This window comes from Vulpes lagopus, chromosome 10 (genome assembly GCF_018345385.1).
Source record: "Vulpes lagopus strain Blue_001 chromosome 10, ASM1834538v1, whole genome shotgun sequence".
NCBI lineage: Eukaryota > Metazoa > Chordata > Mammalia > Carnivora > Canidae > Vulpes > Vulpes lagopus.
Window position 1 is genome coordinate 20,650,827 of NC_054833.1, and position 27,332 is coordinate 20,678,158.

General features: G+C 38.6%; 1 protein-coding gene across 11 annotated transcripts in view; it reads right to left on the reverse strand.

The window, feature by feature from the left end:
* FARS2 (phenylalanyl-tRNA synthetase 2, mitochondrial) overlaps positions 1–27,332 on the reverse strand; it is a 502,588-nt gene that overhangs the window by 307,922 nt on the left and 167,334 nt on the right. For all 11 annotated transcript variants that reach the window (XM_041772861.1, XM_041772868.1, XM_041772862.1 and 8 more), the window contains one exon: positions 10,924–11,055. In XM_041772861.1, coding sequence (XP_041628795.1) covers positions 10,924–11,055 — 132 coding nt within the window. The remainder of the gene's footprint in view (positions 1–10,923; positions 11,056–27,332) is intronic.

The following is a 27,332-nucleotide window of genomic DNA, read 5'->3' on the forward strand; positions in this document are numbered from 1 at the left end:
TATATATATATATACAATTCAGCAACAAAAAAGACAATCCAATTTTTAAAATGAACTTAAGTAGACACTTCTCTAAAAAAGATATACAAACAGTATATGAAAAGATGGTTTAACATTATTGGTCATTAGGGAAGCAAAAATCAAAACCGCAATGAAGTACTGCTTCACACCTACTACAATGCCTATTAAACAAAACAATACAATACCAGGCAAACAGAAAATAACAAGCATTGGCAAGGAAGCAGAAAAATTGAATCCTCATATATTGCTGGTAGGAATGTAAAATGGTTTAGCCATTGTGGAAAACAAGTTGGTACTTCCTCAAAAGGTTAAATATAGAATTACTATATGACCCAGCAATTCCATTTCTAGTTATATACTCAAATAAGCTGAAAATAATGACTCAAACAAATGTACATACATGTTCATAGCAGTATTATACACAATAGACCAAAAGTGGAAATAACCCAAATGCCCATCAGTGGATGAATACATAAAAAACAGTGGTATATATGGACAGAATATTATTCACCCATAAAAAGGACCATAGTACTGATACATGGTACCCTGTGGATATATCTCCAAGACACTGTGCTAAGTAAAAGAAGTCAGACACAAAAAAATCACATATTGTATGACTCCATTTATATGAAATCATAATAAAGAAATCTAGATACGGAATAATGATTGTGGTTGCCAGGGGCGTGAGTCAGAGAAGGGGGGAGAAACTGCTTAGTAGGTAAGAGGGTTTCCTTTGGAGTAAGGGAAATCCCAGAGAACAAGGCAAAGGCAGTGATTGGCCACACGGTGTATGTAAAATGTCACTGAACTGTTCACTTTAAAATATTAATTTGGTGTTATGTGAATTTCAACTAAATAATTTATTTAAACAAACAAAGTTTTAAAAATGAAGGACTAGAAGAGAAAAGATGTAGCTGGACAACTGAGGACAGTGATGCAGTCGGATTCCCAAGGGGCTATGTGCACAGAATCCACAGCCAATGCCGCCCAGCCTTGGTCAAGAAGAGGAACTGAGAAAGTGCAGGAAGTCCTGTGATGGAAAAGAGGGAAACTGAGAGTTCACTTAAGGTAGCTTAGACATTCTCAGTTAAATAGGAAGTGTCCGTGTTAAGGACACAATGAGGTGAATAAGCGAATAAAGATAGAACTTGGGGTGGGAGAACAGAAAGGAGGTAGTAGGTTTCCTGGCATCCGTTCAAGCACCATGAGAAAACACACTGAGCCCATAACTTCTGGAAACACGTTAAAGTACTTTCACACCCAGAGAAAAAGAAATAATACAACTGGCACAACATTTTCTCCTCTTACATGCAAGGAGTAAAGACACTGGTAGTATTTGGTGGTGGTAAGTGTGTGGGAACAGAGGTACTTTCAAATACTACAGATGCTTTTTTTTTTTTTTTTCCAGTGTGTATCTAGCAATACCATCAGAAACTCTGGAGGGGGAAAAGCTGGTAATTGCAGTTCTACAAACTTAAAACTGGAGAAATACTAAGGCAAGTATGCAAGGACACATGTATAAAGACTGTTTATTGTCCACAACCTAGCAATACATAAATGGCCAAAAAGACCCACCCACAGTAGCCATGCAACCATTAACAATGATGATACAGGTAGATATCTGGCAATACGAAAAAATGCTCATGTTCAATTTGTGGTGAAAAGGCATAGTACAAAAAAAATTCACAGAATAATTCTATTTTTCTGAACTATGTATGATATTTACATAGGGGTATAGTATGTAAATACTATAGAAATACTATACTATTTATAAGTGTAGTTATATATATGCATATTTTTAAAGTTTTACCTAGGTAACAATGGAATTGCTTTCATTTTTTTATACTTTTATTTTCTTAATTTTTTCAGTGATTACAGACTGCTTTCGGTCAGGGGAAAAAAAATCTCACCATCTTATCCATTTTGAAAAAGGGATAAAGGACAAAGGCTAAGTAAATATTTGAACAGACATTGCTATTCTGACAGCTTGAAAATATGTCACTGAGAGGAACTACAAAGCAACACGTACACTTGGGGCTGATACATCTTTGTTTGCTCTTCTGAAAGGGCACTAACAGGGCCAGGACTGACTTACAGGAAGGGAGGCAAGTGAGGAGGATGAAGGGGAGGTAGGGAGGGAAGGAGAGGACTAAGGAGGGAGAGAGGGAGGGAGAAGGACTAGGGAAGCAGAGAGGGAGGCAGGGAGGGAGGAAGAAGAACTAGGGAGGGAGAGAGAGTGGCAGAGAGGGAGGGAGAAGGACTAAGGAGGGAGAGAGGGAGGAAGAAGGACTAGGGAAGGAGAGAGGGAGGCAGGGAGGGAGGGAGAAGGGCTAGGGAGGGAGAGAGGGAGGGAGAAGGATTAAGGAGGGAGAGGGGAAGGAGCCAGAGTTTTCCAGATCTTAGTCTCGGTTGTTTTTACTTCAAAAATTCACTGCTTAATTTTGATTAATAAAGTCAATGGATTAGGGGCATGGATAGCTCATTTGGTGACGCAACTGATTCTTGGTTTCACCTTAGGTCATGATCTCAGGTTCCGGAGATATAGCCCCACATCAGGCTCCATGCTCAGCACGGAGTTTGCCTGAGAGTCTTTCCCTTTCCCACTCCTTCTGGCCCTCCTTCTCCCCACACCCTCCACTCATGTGCACTATCTCTCTCTCCAATAAATAAACAAATAAAATCTTTTAAAAAAGTAAATAGGGCAGGCCCGGTGGCTCAGTGGTTGAGCATCTCTCTTCGGCTCAGGGATGTGGTCCTGGGATCCTGGGATTGAGTCCCACATCGGGCTTCCTGCATGGAGCCAGCTTCTCCCTCTGCCTGTGTCTCTGCCTCTCTCTCTGTGTTTCTCATGAATAAATAAATAAAATCTTTAAAAAGAGAAAGTAAATAAACTCGATGGATTAAATATACAACTGGAGCCAATACACCCACACTTTTTTGGTACCACATGGTTATGTCACACAATTTACCCTTTTACCTGGGGTGTCTTCACAATCCAAACTAGAGTTTGGTCCCATTACATGTATGAGCTCTCTATGACTCACCTTGAATACAACTTAAATCCCTGAACAAGTACACACACCCATACGCAACTAATAGAACACTATGAAAAATAAACAAGACAAATTTTGATTCAAAGTCAAAATTTGGGCAGCACACGTGGCTCAGCGGTTTAGCGCCACCTTCAGCCCAGGGTGTGGTCCTGGAGATCTGGGATCAAGTCCCATGTCAGGCTCCCTGCATGGAACCTGCTTCTCTTTCTGCCTGTGTCTCTGCCTCTCTCTGTCTCTCATGAATAAATAAATAAAATCTTAAAGGAAAGAAAGGAAAGAAAGGAATGAAAGAAAGAAAGAAAGAAAGAAAGAAAGAAAGAAAGAAAGAAAAGAAAAGAAAAGAAAAGAAAAGAAAAGAGAAGAAAAGAAAAGAAAAGTCAGTCAAAATTTGGAGAAATGACCTACATAGGACAAATTTCATGTCTGTTTCCACCTTGTTTTTGCCCCAAAGATGGGCCCCAGTTGCAGAGCTGTGCAGCATCAGGGGCAGCTGAGACTCAAAGAGAAACCTGTCCTCCTTTTTGCAGGGAAAGAGCTTCTGTGAGCTGGAGTGGAGAGAGCCCAGAAGGGGACGCCCTAATTCTACGCACACAAGCATCAGCCTAGCCCCTGGACTACACAGGCACAGCACAGACTCAAGCCAGCATAGCAAAAGCTAAGAAAATTTAACTCAGATTTGAACCATTCAACAAGTTCCAGACTAACTCCTAAGGTACCCGGGTGCAGAAAGGACACAGATCAGCAGAACTAAGACTTACACTGATATTTGAATCACTGCCCACAGAAAGCAAGTCAGAACTAAGGCCCAAACCTCACGAGGTGACCATCTAATAAAATAAAATATCCACAGTTACCACAGGATTAAAACAGGACAAAGTATACACAATTTGCCATTCATAAGGTGCAGCATACAATCCAGTTACTTGACAAAGAACCAGGAAAATGTGATCTATTCTAAACAGAATTCATTTTTTATGTGACCCAGATGTTGAAACTGTCAGATATTTTAAAGCAATTATTCTAACTATGTTTCATGAGTTAAAGAAAAACACAACTGATAGGAATGAAAATAGAGGAATTCTCAGCAGAGAAATAGGAACCAATAAGTAAACTTAAAAAACAATTAAAAGGTTTAAAACTAAAAAATAATAATAATGTAAAATAAAAAATCTACTTGACGCCCAAGGCAGCTGAGTGGAAGTGATATAGGAACACAAACATGGATCAACAGAAATTATCTGGTATGACAAACAGCAAAAGCTAGAAAAAAGTTAGCAGAGTCTTTGGATCTCCTGGGATAAAATCAAAATATCTAATCTAACACAGGTATAAATTTGAGTTCTAGAAGGGGAGGAGGAAGAGGTTGAGACAGAAAAGTTATCTGAAAAAGAAATGACCAGAAACTTCTCAAAATAAGTGAGAAACATAAGTTCATAAACATAACATATTCATAAACATAAATTCATTTAAGCTCAGTGAACCTGAAACACGTGAGTTCCAAGAAAGCCACACTTAGATGCGTCAAAATTATGCTGCTGAAAACCAAAGGTAAAAAAAAAAAAAATCTTGAAAGTAGCTAAAGAAAGACAATGCTTTATATACAGGTGAATACAGATTGAAATAATTCTACGTTTCTCTGCAGAAATTGTAGAGGCAAATGACAGTGGAACACTTCTGTCAATCCAGAATTCTATTCTCCATAAATATACCCTTTATGATAAGGGGTAAATGAAGACCTTCTCAAATAAAGGAGAACTAAGAAATTCATCACCAACACACACACTCAATAAGATATGCTAAGAGAAGTTTTTCATACCAAAGGGGAAAAATACCAGAAGGAAACATGCATCTTCAGGAATGAAGGAAGAGCAAGAGAAATTGTAAATAGCTAGGTAAATAGATTAGAAAATGATAGTCTCTTAAGTTCTTTAAAATGCGCATGACTTTTTTAAAGCAGAAAGTCTAACACTGACTGGTGAGGTGTCCGATGTATGTAGACATAATACATGTACTATAATGACATGAAAGTGACTGAGAATACAGGGTAAGCTAGAATGCATATTTTAACATAAATAAAACAGATTTCAAGAAAAAGATTAATACCAAAGATAAAAATGATATTTCATAATGATAAAAGAGGCAATTCATGCAGAAGACATGAGTTATAAAAGCATATACATATAATGACATAGCTTCAAAACACATGAAGAAAAACTGATAAGATAAAAGAGCAAATATACAAATCCATAATCAAAGCAGAAAATTTTAACCTTCTTTTCTGGGAAATTGATAGAACACTAAGACCAAAACAAAACAAAACAAAACAATCAGTAAACATAAAAGAGCTGAACACTATTCAATTACATTGATCTATTTAACATTTATAGAACATTCTACTGCTAGGTTTCTTCTCAAAGGAGATGGAAACATATAGGTACACCAAGACTTTTATACAAATATTCACAGCAGCTTTATTTATAATAGTCAAAACTGGGAACAACCTAAATGTCCATCAGCAAGTGAATAGACAATCAAATCGGGGTATATCCATACAATGAAACAATACTCAAAACAAAAAGGAATGAATGATGCATACAACATTGATCAATACACACAACACAGATTAATCTCATAATCATTATGCTCAGGGAAAGAGGCTCAATATGCTCAATAAAGAATACATATTGTATGATTCCACTTATATAAAACTCTGGAAAATCCAAACTAACCTATAATGACAGAGGTAGGTCAGTTGTTGCCTAACGATAGGGTAGAGGGAAAGACAGATTACCAAAAAGGCACAAAGTAACTTTGGTTGGTGATGGAAATGTTTATTATCCTGATTGTGGTGATCATTTTATGGGTCTATACATAAGTCAAAAATGGATCAAACTTTGTAGCTTAAATGTTCATAGTTCATTATACTTCAACTATACCCCAATAAAATTGGGGAAAATATTCAACCTACAGTTTTCAAAGCATGGTCTGATCATTTACAACAATTTCTTAGGGTGTTTGTTTAAAATGTACATCTCAGTCCTTATCCCAGACCTACAGAAAAAAGATATTTTAAATAGACTCTCCAGGTGATTACCAGCCACATACTGAGAACGACTGTTTAAGGCCAAGTTCAAATGCCACCTCCTTTCTGACACCTCTACTGATCCAACTGATGGACATTGTTCCCTCTTCATAACTCCAGAGTTCCATCTCACAAATGGCACTTACGTTACCATGCTCTAAATATATAGTCTTATCTTCCACACTACACTCAATGTTTTACAGGGAGATGTCACATCTTATGGTTTTTGTGTCCTCCTCTTTGGCTAGCACAATGCCTTATCCACAAAAGATGCTAAGCAGATGAACGGCAAGTCTGCTTATATTAGGGACACATCTCGGTTGATGCCATCTAAAAGGTCACCAACTTAGATTAATAACACTAATGTCACAAGTGTGCGTATAGACTGGAGAGACTGACTACCAATGACAGTAACAGACTGGAAACAGGTTTTCACTCCTGAATGTAGTAACTAGAACAAGGCCTTGGCAAAATCTTCCCCAATCTCTTCTTCTTCCCCATTTTGCCTGCTGTACCTCTGTTCCAAATACTTAGCACATGGTATTGTAATCACTTGTTTGTAAGTCTGTGTGCACTATGCTATTCCCAAAGCCAAACCATTGCTTATTTTGCTTTTCTACAGCCTTAGAAGGAATTCAAGAAAAATATGACAGATAAAAAAACCAGTAACAAAGAAAGATTGTAAAAAGTGGACACTGTTCATGTACATATTTACAAGGTTTTCCCAAAAGAAGAGCCCACTTTTCAATTTTAACAAAAGGTAAGGAAAGAGATTCCATTTTTTAACTTATTTTCCACTACAGGGCTTTTTCTATTCCCCAGCCTATGTACAATCTTCTAAATTTCATAGGGGCTCAATAAATGGTAAATTCATTTCTGGCACGATCACGGCCTACAGTCACCCCTGGCGATGGTTTTAGATGTTTGTGCTCCATATATTACCTGAAAAGACATTAGCAGCCTGAGTCAGCCCAACGGGAAATAAGGGTGTAGTATTCAGGGATGTGACTCAGTACTGCCCTCAAAACATCTCAAGGAAAAACCAATCAAATCATCATGACAGCAGTCACCACCCACATTGCAATTACTAAATCTAAGAGGTCTGAAAGCAAAGGTGAATACACTATAAATTAAAGAAGAAAATATAAAGTAAAATTCAATAAGCCATGTGGAAGAGCCTTATCTTATTCCAGGAAAAAGAAACCAAAAACCTATGTCTATGCCAAAGTCAACTTAAAAGTGTAATAAAGTGTTTTCACAGACTATTCATATTAGCAATCTAAAATCACTCTTAATTAAATGTCTTCTATCATAGGAGATACCATACATGATGGCCTGGTCCTTCTCTGGGGGTAACAAATAAAACAGAACAAAGAAAGCTCTGTTTGCTGTTGTTTGTTTCATTTGGTTTCAAATTCTTCATTCTATGTTAGACATAATCATTGCTTTGAAAGGGATTTCTAGACACTTCAAAATCACACAGTTTACTATCTGGGTAGCATAGCATGGTCCCATTCTGGGGCTCTGTGAATGGCGTTAACAGCAGTGCCTAACACTGGAGCTTTGTTCTCAAGGCTAAAGGAAAGAACGTCTCCAAAGCTTTCATTCAGTGCAGAAGGGTTGCCTTTCAGAGGAAGGGCTGCCACGTGTGGCAGCAAGTTATCACTGTCCCATCCCAGTTTCTTTGGTTTCCAGTTAATTCAGCATTTACTGGCACCTCTATGAGACCAGTAAAGAAGGAGATTTACAACCATCAATTTCAGTATTTTTTTGGAAGTTCTATTTTTTTAAGTAGGTTTCACATGCAGCATGGAGTCCAACACTGGGCTTGAACTCACGACCCTGAGATCAAGACCTGAGCTGAGAGCAAGAGTCAGACTCATAACTCACTGAGCCAAGCAGGTGACCCTGGGAGTTCTATTTTACATGGCAGAGGAGGGGAGGGGAAGAGGAGATGAGAGGGAAGGAAGTATCAGAGGAGAGATAGTAGGAATGACAAACAGAACTAGAGGGATGACGTGTGCACAGTCTGCCTTTCTCCAGGCCACGGGAACTCAGAAAACAGAAAATTAGCTGTTCTTACAAATAATGCCTGTGGTTAGTGACTGTCAGGCACACACGTTTAAAATTTAACTCCAGATGTCAAAACACATCCGAGTCTGAGAACACGGAGCAGAACTTTGTCACAATAACTTCAAGTTCAAATAGCAAAGCCCACACAGAATTTCTTTATAAAATCATCTCTTCTCCCTTTTCTTGTCTCCCTCTCTTGCAAGATATTTAAATTTTATCTGTACAATTTCCCACCAACTTACAGCATATTCTACCGCAAGTGTGAACCTAACATATTTGCATCTTAGATGTCCTGGTTTGGTTTTGTATAATTTCTTTTTCTTTCGCTTTGTCATTTCCTTCAAGGATACCTGACATGGCTGATCTAATTGTAGAACAGCAGTCTCATTAATGTGCAATAATGACTTGGAGACCTGTTTTAGATAACTATATTCGGCCAATTACTATCTGAATAAACCTCATAAAGACCCATCAAGGATACTGGAAGAGAGACTAGGAAGCACAATTCCTAGTGACAACTGACATGTGAGCTAATCATCCCCTAACCGGCTTTCTCAGTTCCCACCCTTGACAACACACACTCCCAGGGGCAAGGGCTCCGGAGAGGGGAGCCTGGGATTCCTTCAAATCTTCTAAGAAACAAAACAAACAAAAAAACACCACAGAAGCATTTGTGTGGTTTTGTTTCAAAGACTTTATTTATTCACGAGAGACATAAGAGAGAGAGGGGGCACAGACACAGGCAGAGGGAGAAGCAGGCTCCAAGCAGGGAGCCTGATGTGGGACTCGATCCCAGGACCCTGGGGTCACACCCTGGGCTGAAGGCAGGTGCTAAACCACTGAGCCACCCAGGGGTCCCCTCACAGAAGTATTGGAAGCTAGCTCCTACTCAAGGAGAGATTAAATCTTACATATTTGCTCCCAATATTTTGTATTTCCTACTAAGATGTGTATACACCTTTTAGGCTGATTTTCCTGTTGTCTCTTACAGTTAATTTTCTTTTTCCTTCCTAAACCACTCAAACTAGAATCATGGATATGAAGATAACTGAGATCAAAGAAGTAATCAAGTTCCAATTAATTAGAAATCATTTCTGGGATAGGTAGGACAGCCTCTGTTTAAATACTTCCTTTTTAAGGAGGACTCTTGGCTCTAATGACTTGGGGAAAAAAAAACCAGCAATTAATTTTAGTCTAGATTTACTATGTGCCAGACCCTGTGGTTAAATGAGCATGTTACATGTGTCACCTCGATTAACCTCATAGTGAAACTTTGAGGGATGTTTCATTGCATCCATTTTAACTATGCGAAAACTAAGACTTGGAGAGGTTAAGGCACTTGCCCAAAGACACACAGTTGTCAACTGACAGAAAACCTAAGACAGACACTTGAACCCAAACCTACAACTTTTATTCACAGCCCTTAACAATGAGACCTCTCTGTCCCTCTTCTGTAGGTCGGTCCTTCAAATATTTGAAAAGCATCCAAGCAGCATTGGCACTGTGCTAGGTGTTGTCCCGCCCCCACCCCCCGCCCCCCACGCTTTCCTTGGCAGAATGGAGAGGAATATGTATGCTAAGTCCAGGCTGATCTAATTGAGATTAGAGGTTACCTATGGGTAAGAAGGGAAAGCCAGGCCTCCAGTTTCCCAGGCGGGACATCACAAATCTTGCACTTCCTGGCCATCTTATCTCTTCTGTCTCACTCCACCCTTAATATCTAACCACCTGACCTTAGCAGTGGTCTCTCCACATTTCTTAGTCACCAAGAGGGCCCGCTCTTCTCCATTCTGATGCCCAAGGACCTGTGACGAAGCCTGAACTAGAGCCACTGCCCTCCAAGTCCACAGAGCAAACATCCTACTATAGGAAGGGGGGAGGGGCGCAGTGGGACCCACATCAGTTCCCCTCTGCTTACAGCTCACACAGAGAGCTCCTGCTCACACCCTCAACCCCACTGACTTCCCAAGGAGGGTTTATACTCTGAAAAAAATATTTTTTAATTACATTCAGATAGTGATTTGAAAAAAAAAAAAGAAAAAACAGCTCTGAGGTTAAGTTTAGAAATACTCATTTTTATTAAGCAATGGTCCTGCAGAGAAGAGCTGTAGAGATCTTTCTCAAGTACCTGCAGATACAGGTAGGATTTAATGAGAGGCCTCATTTTCCCACTTCACCTCAGTCAGGTGGTACTGCCAACACTGAGGGCAGCAAACAACTAAACATTTAGGTCTGAGTATTTTTATATTTTTTTGTCATATTTTCGGAAAAATCTTGAATTTTGGGCACTGTTATAAATGAAATAAGAACAAAAAAGGATTATACATTGGTCTGGTTCTTAAATAATTTGCAAGACAAACTGCACTCATGTGATTTGCATCAAATGCCTATGGGCAGTTGCAAAGCAACATTATCAAGAAATATAAAATTATAAAGTAGAAGTCCAACACCTAAATGTTAACAAGGAAGATGCCCCCCCAAAAAGAAATCTTTGCAAAATTGGATGTGAGAAATTAAGTTCTTCCAGAGTTAAGTGTCAGGGATAAGTCTGCAGGGCAACAAGAGAGAAGGATGATGAGGCTGCCCCTGTAGGGGTATGTAAATACACAGGAAAATGAGTATGGAAATGAACTTCAAGGAAAAGAAAGTCTTTTTTAAGAAAGCCTATAAATAAAATGTTGGATTCCTTTTTACCTGAATTTACCAGTTGCTGTTCCATCACTCCACAGCCAAGAACTTCTAGCCATTCTCCATGGAAGTTAATCTCCATCTCGTAGGAAGGATGAGTAAAAGGAAAGTAGCAATCTACCCATCTAATGTCCAGTCCTGCAAAGATACCAAAGAAAAAGAGACCGTGTTAAAAGACACTCTATCCTTCCTTAGATCAAGCCTGCCCTTTGGCTAATGACAACAATTACGACATTCTGAGTAAAATAAATAGTAAACAAACTCATTTGCAACATGTTAGGGGGAGGCAATAAATCTTAAAACTTGTGAAAAACTGGGCATGTCTTTTCCAATATGAAAAACACTTTGTGCAGCTCCAGGACCCTCTAAAACCAAATCAATCACTTGTCAAATCCCTGCAAACACCTGGTAGAGGGAAAAAATTAGGTCAAGATCATGGGAAAGCAAGTGATTCTGCTAGTTCTATAAGTGAAAATGGTATCTTTTCAGAGTTAAAGAAAAAAGAGTTTTACTATATATCCTGCAAACTTACTTATCAACAATATGACAGTTTAGGATAAACTAATCAACTGTTGTTTCTATAAGTATGTATATTAATTTTTTAATTAGATTTAGAAGAACGAATAAAACTTAAATAAGATCTATCAGATAAATGTAAGCAAAACATACTGAAAGTCAAAACATTTTGTTCTACAGAGGAATGACAAATATTCATTCACCTGAAAAAACAAACTATTACAGCCTAAATGCTAGAATGAATTTCTCAACAAGCAATCATGTACATGGCGCTCATAAACAATGATGTTATTAACTAACAAAGGGAAAAAGTAATGAAGTAAAAACAACGCCTGCAAAAAGCAGAAGTCATTACAAACAGGAAAACCAGATGAGAAGGTTACCTGGTAGCTAGATGCCCACGGTGAGAAACACAGGAGAGTGGGCAGCTAACAAATTATCTACAGGCTCCTGCCCGTGCTCCGTTCGCTTTGTGTAATGATGTTTCTCTTCTTCTTTAAGCAACACTTCTGATTCCATTTCTCCATGGTAACATTACCTCCTATGAATTGAAAACACTGCCTTTTCTCACCCAAGACTATCTGCATTTTAAACCTTGTGGGAATCAGAATGTGAAATGAATTTAAAAAATAATAATAACAAATTTTTTTCCATTTATTGAGGACTTACTCTGCCTCTGTCAGCCCACTTCACAGGTAGGGAAAAAAATGATTAGAAAGGTCAAGTGTCTTGCCCAAAAGGCATACAGCTAGCAAAAGACTAGGCCAAACCCAGGTCAGCCCAACTCCAAAACTGCTTCTCTTAAAAATTAAAATGTAATTCCTACCCATCAAAAGAAGCTATTTCAAGAATCAAAGAGGACATGGGAACAGAATTATGAAACACGAGAACCTCCCTTATGCCCCAGATGACAAAGGACAAGGGAGGCTTTTCTTTCATTGTTCTATTTTAATTGCCTTTATTTTCCTACTTACCTGCTGTCTATAGCAAGTGATAGCTGATTTCTGTTACACCAGTAATACAATATTTCCCTCTTGTTATACATATGCTATAACAAACACTACACTGCACATATATACATCCACAACCTGATAAACGTTGACAACGTGTATACATCCATGAAACCAACACCATGATCAATACAATGAATATATGCATCACCCCCCAGAAGTTTCCTAGTGTCCTTTTGTAACCCTACCCATTTGCCTGTTGCCCCTATCTCTTCTCCTCACCCCTCACACTCTTTGGCACCTGCAGATCTCCTTTCTGTCCCTACAAAGGAGTCTGCATTCCCTAGAATCTTATAACAATAGAATCATAGAGCATGTACTTTTTTTTCTTTTGGTGCGGCTTCTTTCACTCCAGCAGAATGATTTTAAGTTTCAACCATGTTGCACATAATAGTTCCTTCCTTTCTTTTTAAGATTCTATTTATTTGTTTGAGAAAGAAAGAGAGCACATGCTCAAGAGAGAGCACGAGTGGGGAGGGGTGAGGAGGACAGAGGGGGAAGCAGGCTCCCTGCTGAGCAGGGAGCTCCACACTGGGCTTGACCCCAGGACCTCAGGATCATGACCTGAGCCAAAGGCAGATGCTTAACTGACTGAGCCACCTAGGCACTCCTAGTTCCATCCTTCTTATTACTGAATAGATTTCACCAAGTTTTTCTAACTGGGGAAAAAAAGCTGATCCTGTTGCAGGCCATTGGAGAAGTGTCTTCAGATCCCCTGAGTCCTTCTGACTTTTCTATATGGAAGCTCCTATGTGCAGAGCAGGTGCTTATCTGCCACTATGTTCTGAGAAGAAAGTAACGTACACCTGTGTGTTTGCCCATCTTTGGGGCCAACAATCCCCTACCAGATTTTTTATTACAAAGCTACAGAGGCAGTCCTGCTGGCAAACGGAAATGTGTGAAGCACTGGGATATATAACTGAGTGCAGACGGACAGGCAGATAAACAATTTTTATCATTCCGTTTTGTAACTCCTGGCAGATAAGCACAAATCACCTAGGGAAAACAATTTAGAAAAACCAATTTTGTTTACATGGCTTGGATCAAATTCTACCAAAAGCAAGATGAGTACTCAGGGCTAACACAATGATTTCCATCATCACATAATTAAACATCACCTGGAACAGAGTTCTGTGAGGTCTACACAAATTAATTTTTCTTGCATATCCTTATTTTATTCCTTTGGACAAGCTAAATACATAGAATTTAGGGTTTTTTAAAGATTTTCTTGATTTATTTGAAAGAGAGAGATAGCGAGAGAGCGCACAAGCAGGGAGAAAAGGGAGGAGCGGGGCTCAATCTCAGGACCCTAAGATCATGACCTGAGGTGAAGGCAGATATTTAACTGATTGAGCCCCCTAGACACTCCACATAGAATTTAGTTTATATAGCTTTATACCTCACATCTGTAAAAACTTAAGTCCCCCCTTAGTCACTAGTCAGAGCAAAAGAATATTTCAGGTATTACTAAGCCCTGAAAATAACCACGAGTGTTAATTAAAATTATTCTATTACCAGTTTTTACGAAGCCTAAACTAAATCCCTACTGCATAAGGTCAGTGGGAAGTGAAGCCTCCATAAAGACAGGATTCTCTCTCCACATCCATCTGAGTTGCTGGTGCTGACTGTGTCAACCTAGCACAAGAATTGCCCTGGAAAGTGATGTAAGGATATCACCCTTCTCTGGAAACCTTCTTTTACTGAAGGGTTTAGCACTTCTCAAAGTAGAAAAAATTATAACCTTGGATTAAAATGTTTTTAATGGTGAATGAATTCTTCAGATAAAATGTCCACATGTTGGTTGCATCAACCCTTGCTCTTTTGTGCTTTAAGACATTGGTCACCCTGACCCTGGGTTTCTTCTTGCTCACGTCTGTCAGGAGGCAAGAAAGTAATCACTCCACCCTGAAAACTCCACCCGCAGAGTGAGAAAATGCAGGGAAGTTAACCAAAGTACTTATGAATATATGAAGATGATTAGTATTACACATCTGTGGAGCAGAACCCACTGATAATAATATCACAGAAACTAAGAAAACACAGATAGCCAACGCGACTATAACATTTTTAAACCTCTTCACCTCCTTAGATCATTTGTTAAAAGTTTCCTTTTCAAATCTATATGACCTTGCAAAGAATGCCAAATCCATACACAATTTACCTTCTTTGTTCTTCTTTAAAGAGCTTCAGTGCTTCCTTCACAGCAACAGGCAAAAGTCAAATCTAAGAAACCCCAGTTTTGAGAAGCCTGTAACTCTACTTTAAATACAAATGGTCTTTATTTCAAAGTAAAGTCTATTAGTTTATGTGTAATTTTTGCCAAAATATCGTATTTTCTATAACTTCTAACAATTTAAATTCCAGTTACATTGACACATTAACAGTATTTTTTTAATCACTGGTAATGTAATCATTTATTGAATACTTTTATGTCATACTCAAAATATGCTTTTCTTTTTTCTCCCCATAACCTCAAAATTACAGTAAGTATTAATATATTGGGTTGAAAATCATCATCAATCATCATATAGCTTGTATTAAAAGATGTGATTCTGGGGATCTCTGGGTGGTTCAGTGGTTTGGCACCTGCCTTCGGCCCAGGGTGTGATCCTGGAGTCCGGGGATCAAGTCCCATGTCGGGCTCCTTGCAAGGGGCCTTCCTTCTGCCTGTGTCTCTGCCTCTCTCTCTCTCTCTCTCTCTCTCAAGCAAATAAAATCTTTAAAAAAAAAAAATGTGATTCTAAATAGCCAGCTAAAATCTTTACTAATTTTGACTTATTTCACATGCCAAGTATCAGGAGTCAATAAAAAAAAAAAAAATCCACTAAAAGCTATTAAAGAAGAGTTAAAGAAAACTCTTTAACACAAACTCTATTTTGTGTTACATATTTTTTTTTAAGATTCTATTTATTTATTCATGAGAGACACAGAGAGAGGGGCAGAGAGACATAGGGAGAGGGAGAAGCAGGCTCAGCCTGATGTGGAACTCAATCCCAGGACCCTGGAATCACAATCTGAGCCAAAGGCAGATACTGAGCCACCCAGGGATCCCCTGTTACATATTAATAGAGGAAAACTTATTGAAAACATGTCCAAATCATATGGATTCATTATGTATTAGGCCAATCTCTTATTGGGATAATAGAAATTAAATACACAGGTGTTATATATCTAATGGAAAATAATGCCAAAGTTTTTTCTTTTGTTTTTTGTTTGCTTGGTTGTTGGTTTGGATGTAATGATTTATTAAATCATATTTATAAGTGAAGCTCAGAGCATTTTAAAAATTGCCACAGGACTCTGCAAGACAATAGAAACTGTCAAAAATTATACACCTTAATTTTCAGCTGAGGACCACACAGAAGAAAGAACACCTGAGAAGAAACCAAACCTGATCCGAGTCTCAGATTTCTACCTTTCTCCTGTGAAACAGTAGGGAGATTAATTCACCTCTCTGAGCTTTGGCTGCCTCTTCTCCCCACTGGCATAATGCTGACTATCTCACCAGGGGTCTTCAGTACAGAACCTATGTGAGTCCAGGTTTTCTCAAATGCAGAGATCCTCTTTGGCAATCTGCGCACTCACTCTGCTTTCTCTCCTAAATGAGGATGCTGACTTTGTTCAAGAATGAAGAGAGCACGAAGTCAACTGGGACCTCAGGAATGATTAGTGAAAATTCCTTCAGCAAAGTGATGTGAGCTCCAGTGGGTAAGGGGTAGCAAGAAAACTAATTCTCTCCACTCTGGTGAGATATTATCTGCCCCAAACTGCCACAGGAAACCAGGGGCGTGGGAAAGGTGACCCTGCATCTCATTTCCTTTGTGCATCAGCCTCACAACTCCTGGATCCTTGGAAAACCACCTGGGGACATAATGAAGGGGGAAGGTGTGTGGGTCTCCCCCCACCAATCCCTGCCTGCTATGCATGTTGCAGTGCCTAACCACTCTGAAATGAAAACAGGGGTCATTCCACCTCCAACCCACCTTCATCATGTACCTCATTTAATACATTTCATTGCCCTGACTTATTGCTTCACTAAGTAAGGGATTCTTCTTCTGTTTCCCTTACTCCTTATATTTAAAGATGAGACTTTGCTATCAGAACCATGCCCCCCCCCAAAAAAAAAGAACCACGCCCTGGAGATATGAAAATCTAGATTTTAAAAGGTTGATGGCCCAAACCAGAGCATGTAACAGTGATTTTATATATCCTACCAAAGCTTCCCTCCACTGAAGCAGGTAATTTTTTAAATTGACTATACAAATATGCAATTAATAAGTGCTATTGGGCATTAATTTTTCAGCAGGTTCTTCCCTCAGTTGGCAGCAGAGAAATAGTAGAATATAGCGCTCTGATACCAGGGCTGCTACTCAGGCTTTCTGCACAGGAAACAGCATGCATCCAAGGAAGGAAAGCAGGGTAGGGATAAAAAGGATGAAAGGCTAAAAATAAATTCTTAGAAAAATTAAGATCATACTATGACTAGAGTCTCACTAGGGAAATTACCTGGTCACCACTGTCAAAGTTACCTGACAATTCCATCTTTTCTGTTTCAGTTTAATTGAATTAAGACCCACAGGGCAGCCCCGGTGGCAAAGCAGTTTAGCACCGCCTACAGCCCGGGGGTATGACCCTGGAGACCTGGAATCAAGTCCCACATTGGGCTCCCTGCATGGAGCCTGCTTCTCCCTCTGCCTATGTCTCTGCCTCTCTCTCTCTCTCTCTCTGAGTAAATACATAAAATCTTTAAAAAAAAAAAAGACCCGCAGCCCTTTAAACTGAATACATAGCAAGTAGCTAGATAGGCTTTTTTTTTTTTTTTCAGATTTCTCAATATCTCTCTATTCTAAAAGCTTTCTTTAAAAAAATTATTTTAGTGTACGTAGGTGGCTCAGTTAAGCCTCTGAATCTTGATTTCAGCTGAGGTCATGATTTGAAGGTTGTGAGATCAAGCCCCACATCAGGCTCCAAGCTGGGGTTGGAACCCGCTTAGAGTATCTCTCTCTCTCCCTCTGCCTCTCCCCATCCTTCTCTTTAAAAAAAAAAAAAAAAAAATAGGGCAGCCTGGGTGGCTCAGCATTTTAGCGTCGCCTTCAGCCCAGAGAATGATTCTGGAGACCCAGGATTGAGTCCCACATCAGGATCCCAGCATAGAACCTGCTTCTCCCTCTGCCTGTGTCTCTGCCTCTCTGTCTCTCTCATGAATAAATAAATAAAATCTTTTAAAAATAAATAAATAAATAAATAAATAATTTAGAAAGATTATTAGGTAAATATGTTCATAGGGTTCAAAATCAAAATACTGTAAGAGGATACATTTTATATATGATAGACCACCAGTGACATCATCACAATGATCAAAATTTTTGTGACCATGTGAGGTGATGAATGTTAACTAAATTTATCATGGTGATTATCTCAGAATATATACACATCCCAAGTCATTATGTTGTATATGTTAAACTAATACAACGTTGTATGTCAATTATATCTCAATAAAACTGGGGAAAAATAGGGCATATGTTAAGTATCACTGCATCCCTGTCTCCTGTTCAGTCCCCTCCTCTTGGACCCAGGCCCATACTAGGGCTGCCTTCATATCACCAGATATAAGCAAATACAAACATGTACATCTGTTTTCCTTCCTTTCTTATATAAAAGACAGCATTCTTGCACATTATTCTACACCAGGCTTTTTTCACTTAATGATACATTCTGGAGAACTCTCTACCTAAATACACACAGCACTACCTCCTCATTCTTTTCCTTACTCCTGCACAGTGCTCCAGCAAGGGGCTGTGCCATTTATGTAGAAAATTCTTACACTTGAATTATATTCATTATTCTGCTATGAACAATAGTGCTGCAACAAAACACTCTGTCAGTCAGAGAGTAAATGCTTTTATAGTTTTAATACTGTCCTCTATAGGAGTTGCAATATTTTGTAGTCCCATCGGCTCAATACTTTTCAAGAGGGCCAAGGCCACATAACTAATTAGTAAAAGAATCAAATTCAAGCTCAAGTCCTGACTAAATATTCAGGATCTGCTGGATGCTGAGACAAGACTACCCAGGTTTGGCGTCCCTGTGCAGCTCCCACATAGCCAACGCAAAAGCAGAGCACCATGAACAAGATTCCCAGGTTCCTGCTGAGCTCCTTGTCCTTGCTATCTGTTTGCATCTCCTATCTCTCCCCTAGCAAATGAGAAGAATATCCTCCAGAATACATAACCACATGGTTGGCAGAAATGAGGAAAAGGAAGCATAGGTAAGGTCTGAAGCGTCCATGTGGGAATATGAGTGTTGATTCCATTTCCAAAGCCCACTTCACAAGCAGCATGTTGTCATTCACCATTTACAATGAATTCCCCATCTAGGGCCTTACAAACCTGGCAATGCCATCACTGACTGTTTAGCATGCCATATATATCCTGTGTGTCCACACAGTGACGTATCTTTGAGTCCAGGATTACAGAATGCTAAGTGCAATAAAATCATTCCAACTACACAGTTAATGTTAAGCACTACCTTTTCCCTCTCAGAGAGGGAAAGAGGGTAATAAACTTCTCTGGTGTAGGACCTCCACAGCACACAGCAGAAGCTATTAGCACTATTTCAGCCACAGTGTCGCTCTCTGCTAAGATATTCCCAAAGGAATAGGGGAAAAAGAAAAGCCTAGCATTTTCTATCACCAAGAGTGTAACTGATCACACAGCTATTATCACAGTCTCCTGCTTGGTGGAAAGACTGGTGTGGTGAAGTGTTGTTTTAGGTTTTAGGCTCTTGTCCTGGACAAGGGACACAGGAATCATTTTGACTAGGGCTTGGATCTGAAAATGTTAATATCATCTCTCCACCCCACAATGGGGTAAGAAATGGAGTGCAGCACCATTTAATGGCCCCTCCTTCCAAATCTGGCATGGGGTCAGAGGCACTAGGATAAGTGACTGGCTATGGAGGAAACAGAGGGAACAGCTTAACAGCAACCTGGCCTGGGGTAAGCCACAGCCACAGGCCCTTTGGACCCTCAATCATCCTCATCAACCATTCCCAAAGAATGGTACACAGTCCTTCTAGACAGAAGGCTTAGAATCCGCGCTCCACAAATCTGACCAAGGAGACATGGGTAGGTAGGTCATAATGTATGGAAAGAGCAATCATAGATCTAAGGATCAAATTCCAGCTTGTTTTAGCCATGCAAATTTCTTACCCTCTTTCAATGTCTGCATTTTGACAGAGTTTTGGTGATAATTAAATAAGGAAAAGTATGTAAAGAACCTAAAGACGAAATGGGTGATTTCTGAATTGAATGTCATTGTAAGTCAGGCTAAAATATCTCTCACCTTTTTATAAAAATGTGAAAAAAATAAACATTTCTAAATTGGATTCCTAAGGTAGTCAACATTTGCAGTTCATTTACTGTGGCACTATGCTGAATACATGCCCTCTTTAATCTTTATACTGATATAAGGCTGGCATAACACTGCTTAATAAATAACTACTACTGCTCCCATTTTATAGAAGGAACAGTGATCACAACAGCTTACGTATCTAAGTTTCCAGAGTAAATGCCATTAACAGAATTCAAAACCAGGTGTCAGACAATAAAGCCCAATCCAGCACTCACTCCACTGGAGCAGACAATGAAAACTACACTCACCTGACTTTCCATGCAAAGTGGCCTCATAGGACCAAGATGACACCATCAGACTCCTTGTTTTTCTAACACATTACAACAGGTGTAATAAAAAGGAAAAAACTAACAAGGTATAGTCTACATTCAAAGGTAAGAGAAATACCTCCACAGGCTAGAAACAGAACAGAAATACAAAACCGTGAAAGAGGAGAAAGCACAGTGCTGATGGGTTCAGAGTCGACGCTCAGGAAAAGGAGCCCAGAGCCTGCCTTCAGCAGGATAGTGTACTACTGGCTTGGGATCTGAGGGAAGCTAAAAGCTTAGAGTCAGATGGTAAAATGGAATAAGCTTCATGCTCATAAAAGAAGAGTGACAAAAACTCACCAAATACAGCCTGGGGCAGGAGTTCTGAAGAGCTGTAGACTCAGAGATCCAAGCCATAGGTGTTGGATTGGCCACATCCCCTAAAACAGTGCTGGTTAGTATATCTAACAGATCTCTCTAAGTCCGTTCTGGATTTCAAGTCTAGAGAGCGAGGTGGTACCAACTGCAAAGCCACATAAGAGAGAGATAAGTAAAGCAGGAGAGGACAAGAGGCAGGAAAACAGAGAAAAGGAACAAAACAAAAACAAAACTCCTCCACTAAATAGGAAACTGCAAACCAAAATTCCAAAGTACATGAATAAATCTAATGCTAAGTAACCCAACCAACAAAATCAACATCAAACATGAATTCACTTCAGATGAGATTAGTTTTTTAAAAACAACCTGATATTTTAGGGGTACCTGGGTGGCACAGTCAGTTGAGCATCAGACTATTGGTTTAAACTCAGGTCATGGTCCCAGGGTCTTAAGATCAAACCCAGTGTCAGGCTATGCTCAGTAGGGAGTCTGTTTGAGATTCTTTCTCCCTCTGCCCCTTCACCTTCCCCCCAAAATAAATAAATAAATCTTTAAAAAAATAAAACAACCTGATATTTTGAAGTAAGTATGTTTCAGGTATCTCTAGAGATACAATAAAACACAATTTATTGATGTGTCCTAAAAAAAATTATAAGGCAATCTTTTCATAAACCAAATCTAAAACAATGCAACTTTAAGATTTTAGCCATCTCCCTATAAAATTCTGCTTTAAGAAGGAAAACATCACGCCCCAGTTTCAAAGAATTCCTGTTACAAACATTAAACAGCATCAAAAAAGAAGCCAAAGAAAAACAAAGAAAGTGATGAGAGAGGTATGAGGAAAGGTATAGTTCTTTTTTTATTTTACAGTCCTCTATTTATGATTGTTTGACTTTACAGTGGAGTGAAAGCAATATACATTCAGTAGAAACCATACATCTAATTTTGAATTTTAAGATTTTATTTATTTGAGAGACTCCTAACTCTGGGAAACAAACAAGGGATAGTGGAAGGAGAGGTAGGCAGGGGGATGGGGTGACTGGGTTATGGACACTGAGGGGAGCACTTGAAGGGATGAGCACTGGGTGTTATATGTTGGCAAATCGAACTCCAATAAAAAAAATATACAAAAAAATCATTTGAGAGAGAGAGAGAGCACAGAGGGAGGAGGAAAGGGAAAGCGGACACCCCACAGAGTGTAGAGCCTGATGTGGGGCTCAATCCCACACCCTGAGGTCATGACCTGAGCCGAAGGTAGATGTTTAACCAGTTGTGCCCCTAATTTTGAATTCTGATCTTTTCCCAGGCTCTTGAGCTGCTGGGCAGCACACGCTCTAGAGCAGTCCATGAAATCTTCTGAGTGTGGTGTGTCTCCTTGTGCCACTTTGATTTTGTCCAAATGTAGAAGTCAACCATGTGATCATAAAGTTAACAACGGATACAGTTGCAACTATTCTATACACTACAGCCACTCTGTTTTTCACTTTCACTGTTTCACAGTATTCAACAAATTACATAAGATATTCAAGACTTTTTCTTTTTATGAGATAGGCTTTGTGCTAGATGATTTTGTCTGACTAAAGACTGATATAAGTGTTCCGAGCACATTAGGTAGGCTAATCTAAGCTATGATGTTTGGTAGGTTAGGTGTATTTTTTTTTAAAGATTTTTTTATTTATTAGAGGCAGAGAGAGAGAGAGAGAGACAGGCAGATGGAGAAGCAGGCTCCATGCAGGGAGCCTGACGTGGGACTCGATCCTGGGTCTCCAGGATCACGGCGTGGGCAGAAGGCAATGCTAAACTGCTAAGCCACCAGGGCTGCCCAGGTTAGGTGTATTAAATGTGTATACCACTTAGGATATTTTCAACTTAAAATGGGTTTATCAGGACGTAATAACATCATAAATCAAGGAAGTTCTACAATTAAAAGAAAGAGTAGTCAAAGTGTCAAATTAAAAAGAAAGACTTCTATGTCTGAACAATCGGGAATAATGAACCAGTTTTATCCCTCCATGTGAAAAACTAAAAACAAAACAAAACAAAACAAAACAAAAAGCCACACAAAACACTGGGCATTAAGTTACCAAGGGCACTGATCCCTGAGAAGTGAGCCCTAACATTTTCCCAACAGAGAACACAGAAAAAGCCCAGAAGTCCTCCCAAGTTGAAGAGACAGAGCTGAAAGTCTGAACAAGTCAGGGTTAACTACCGTTCATAGGACATAGTGAAGGAGAGAAAGGGGCTGTCTAGACAGAGAACTCTGAAGATCTGGAAAAAAAAAATACCCCTTTAGTATTCAATTGAAGACCATCAGTGCTTGAACCTACCCAAGGCCAGGGAACAGACAACGCAAAAATATGCTGGGAGCTCACAGGATCAATAATGCTGGGAGCTCACAAGGATCACAATAATGCTGGGAGCTTAAATACTGCTAGTTCCCAACAGCCAAGTGGAAAACCTAATAATCAATGGATTATCAGTTATGCACTAAAAAGGGTCTCACATTGGTTGGAGGAAAAATTAACTCTGGATTGAAATCCTACATTGGTCTTGCCTAATAAGACCTAGCAAGAAGACCCAAAAGGATTAAGGTATTTCTAAGAATCCTGGAACAAACTTCAGGAATATTATGAGGAATACAAAAATACCATTACAAGGTAAAATTAACACTACTTGGCATTCCATAGAAAATTATCATACAAAGAAGAAAACAACAAATAGGAAAAAATAAAGAGCAATTCATCAAAAGATGACACAGAGGATATTAGTAGTAGGAAAAAGACATTAAAATATGCATGACAATAGTATTCAATATGTTCAAAAAGTTAAGGGAAAGACTGAAAATGTTAAGTAGATGTAACTAAGATATAAAAAGACCCTAATTGAAACAAATGAATGGGGTGAATAAGAAAGAAACAGTGGCTAGAAGAGCAGATTAGACACTGAAGAAAAATATAATTGGTGAACTTGAAGATACAGCAACGGAAACCATCAAAAGGAAGCACAGGAGAAAAAAACAACACTGAAAGAAAAGTAAACAGAACACCTGTGAATTGCAAAAAACTTTCAAGTGGCCAAACGTAGATGTAAATGGAGTCCCCAAAGGAAAGAATAGAGAAAATACTTGAAAAAAAAATTTACAAAAATTTCTCAAATTTGATGAAAAATATAAACCCACTGATTCCAGCTCAACAACAACAAAAAATCTAAAGAAAACTACACCTATAGAAATCATAACCAAATCCTTAAATCCAATGGCAAAAAATTTCAAAAACAAAGAGAAAAAACATATTATGTACAGAAGAACAAAAGCAAAAGCAAGAATGACAGATTTCTTATGAGAAACAACATTAAGTGAGAAGAAAGAATATTTTTAAAGAACTTAAACAAAAAATTATCAATCTAGAATCCTTTACCCAATGAAAATATCTCAAAAACAAAGATTGGTAGACATGATAACTAGTTGGATAAATATAAGAATTTTTCTTATTATTATTTAAGGATCTTTAAAAGCTAATCAAATGTTTAAAACAAAAATAACCACAATGTGATTATCAGTTGATAACACATATAAAAGTAAAATACATAACACCTATAGCACAAAGTCCAGAAAGGGGGAAATTAAAGTTTACTGTTGCAAGGTTCTTGTATTTGAGTAGTATAGTATCACTTGAAGACAGACTATGGTAACTTAAAGATATATACTATCAACCATAAAGCAATTGCTAAAATAACACAAAGAGTTATAGCTACTAAGCCAAACAAAGCAGATAAAATGAAATAGTAAAAATTTCACAATTAATCCAAAGGAAGCAAAGCTGAAAAAAGACAGAGAAAGAACCAAGAAAAAACATGAAAAAAAAATAGCAAAATGATCACTTAAATTCAACCACATCAATAACCACATAAACACAAATCACCTCATTACAACAACTTTGAATAAGAAGAGCAAATTGGAAAGACTTTAAATGACTTCAAGACCTATTATGAAGCTACTATAATGAAAACAGTACAATTTTGCATCAAGATAGACAAATATTAGATGAATAGAACAGAGAGAGTCCATAAATAGACCCAAACATATATAGTCAGTTGATCTTAGATAAAGGCAGAAAGGTAATTAAGTAAGAAAAAGGATGGTCACTTCAGCATATTGTGCTGGAACAACTGCATATTCATATACAGAAAAGCTATGATCCATAGCTCATTTACACGTAAAAATTTTCAAAATAATCAAAAACCTAAAAATAAAGCTGAAAACTATAAATCTTCTAGAAGAAAAGAGAGTAGAAAAATCTTTATGACCTCAGGTTATGAAAGATTTCTTAAAAACCACATCAAAAACACACTCCATAAAAGAAAAATAAAGTTTCAACAAAATTAAGAAACTCCGCTCTTAAGAGAATGAAAAGACAAGGCCCAGAATGAGGGGAAAGAACTGCAAATCACATATCTGATAAAAGACTTGTCTCCAGAAAAACATAAAAAAATTTAGAAAATCAAAAAAATTTTTAATGAGCAAAAGATTTAGAAACTTCACAAAGAACAGGCATATGGAAGGCCAATAAACACATGACACTCAGCACTAACAGTAACTAAGGAAATGCACAGTCAGATACAACTACACGCCTATTAGAATGGCTAAAATTAAAATGACTGACCATACCTACTATTGCCAAAGATGGGGAGTAACTTCTACTATCATATACTAACAGGAATGTAAAATGGTTCAAACACTCTGGAAAACAGTTTGACAGTCTCTTAAAAACTCAAACATACCCCTCCTATTCAACCATTCCATTCCTACCTATTTACACAGGAGAAATAAAAACATATGCCCATACAAAGACCTGAACACTGTAGCAGCTTTATTTATAATAACCAAAACCTAGAAACAACCCAAATGTCCATCCACTTGGATGGATACCATATTGTGAGCTGTCCATACAATAAAATACAACTCACCAATAAGAAGGAATGAAGTATTAATACATGGCACAACATGGAAGTATCTCAAACTTCACACCCAGTCACCTGAATATTCTTTGTACAACAGACAAGCTTATCCTCTGACAGGAAGGTAAGGTGAGACGGTAGTGTTCTAGAATATCTGAGAAAGAGGTCCGTGCAGTGAGCTGACCAGGGAAAAAGCAGAAAGCGTTGATTTGAATATCAATTCAAGTTTAGGTCTTTATCAAGAAAGTAGAGAAAGCAAAGGAATTATAGTGGTTGAGAACAGAGTTTAGATAACTAGCCTTGTGTTGATTATCCATTCCTTAACAGGGGTAGAGCAACAAACTGACCAGAGAAGTAAAAGAAATGAATCAAGAATTTGAGCTTTCTATAAACCTACAAAGTAGAGAAGAAACATTCCCTCTCCTATAAACCCTGATGTTTTCTAGGATGCCTGTATATCAACCACCTATAAGCAGAAGCGCTAAGCATTAGGAGCAGTTCCTGGCACATTAGTCATCTTGATTACAGTATCCCTAAAATTTTAAGCACTTTTTTCACTGTACCTTAAGGCCCAATAATTTTATTTCATTTACATAAAATCCCAAACAACCTATTCCTTAGCCCCTGCCCAATCGTCACTGAAGTGTGGGCATTTTAGGCTCCTTAAAAATATTCCAGTTCAGGGCAGCCCCAGTGGCACAGCAGTATAGCGCCGCCTGCAGCCTTAGGGTGTGATCCTGGAGACCCTGGATCAAGACCAATGTCAGGCTCCCTGCATGGTGCCTGCTTCTCCCTCTGCCTGTGTCTCTGCCTCTCTCTCTCTCTCTCTCTCTCTGTGTGTGTCTCTATGAATAAATAAATAAATAATCTTTAAAGAAAAATATTCCAGTTCAATTCAATCATGCCTATCCCAAACTTTCTTCCAAGAGGTTTCCTTGGACAATTTCTTTGGATGGGAATGTCAACTCCAATACAAGTTTTCTCCATTTACCAAACATCTTTAAAAAAACTCTGTCTTAGGTCTCTCTCCCCCTGATTTCTAGGTGATGTCATGTTTCCACTGAATACCCCTAGTGGATACAATGCAAGATATTTCATATCCCCATTTCATAGCTAGTGATCGTAAGGCTCACAGAAGTTGACCACGCCGGCCAGTTTTTACAAGTGTAGCCTGCTTGGACAAGATCCAAGCCACAGTGAGCACAGGCAACTCAACACTGGCCAAATGTAACAAGTGGTTTGCTCCTTCACTTTCTAGGAGTACTCAGAGAAAGACAACCCTCTCCAAATCAAACGCCAGACAACCCAAACACGCTGATTTAAAAATCATTAAAATAACATGCTTAAAATTTTTTGATTCAGTTTTAAGAACAAAATATAACTAACAACTATAAAACTAATTATTCTTCTCCATTATTTTCACTTCACTTATGTTAACAGGTATTTATGGATAGAGAAAAATGTGAGCAGATATGGAAGACATGGGATCTTCATTATCATTACTAACTTCACTCTTGACCAGGACAACATTCACAATACAGAGCCTAGAATGTTTTGGTTGGATGGGACCATATGTAGGCTCGGTTGGCAAGCAGGTTATTTTGGGAGTATCAATACTTATGAAGGAAGAAGGCGGCAACAGTATGGGGCAGAAGGAGAAGTCAATGAGCTGCAATCAGGCACAAAAAGCCTTAACCTCACCACAACTCTGGAATTTAGCCCCTCAAAACTGCCCCAGAGTGGTATGGTAGTGCGGTAGGGTCCTTGGAAGGGATCCTGAAACATGCACCTCAATGACCTTCCCAAATCCTTTTTATTTTAAACAAAAGGTGAGACATGACTTGCCCACGGCAACTTATCTAGTCAAGAGCAGAGTATCACAGCCCATTTCTCCT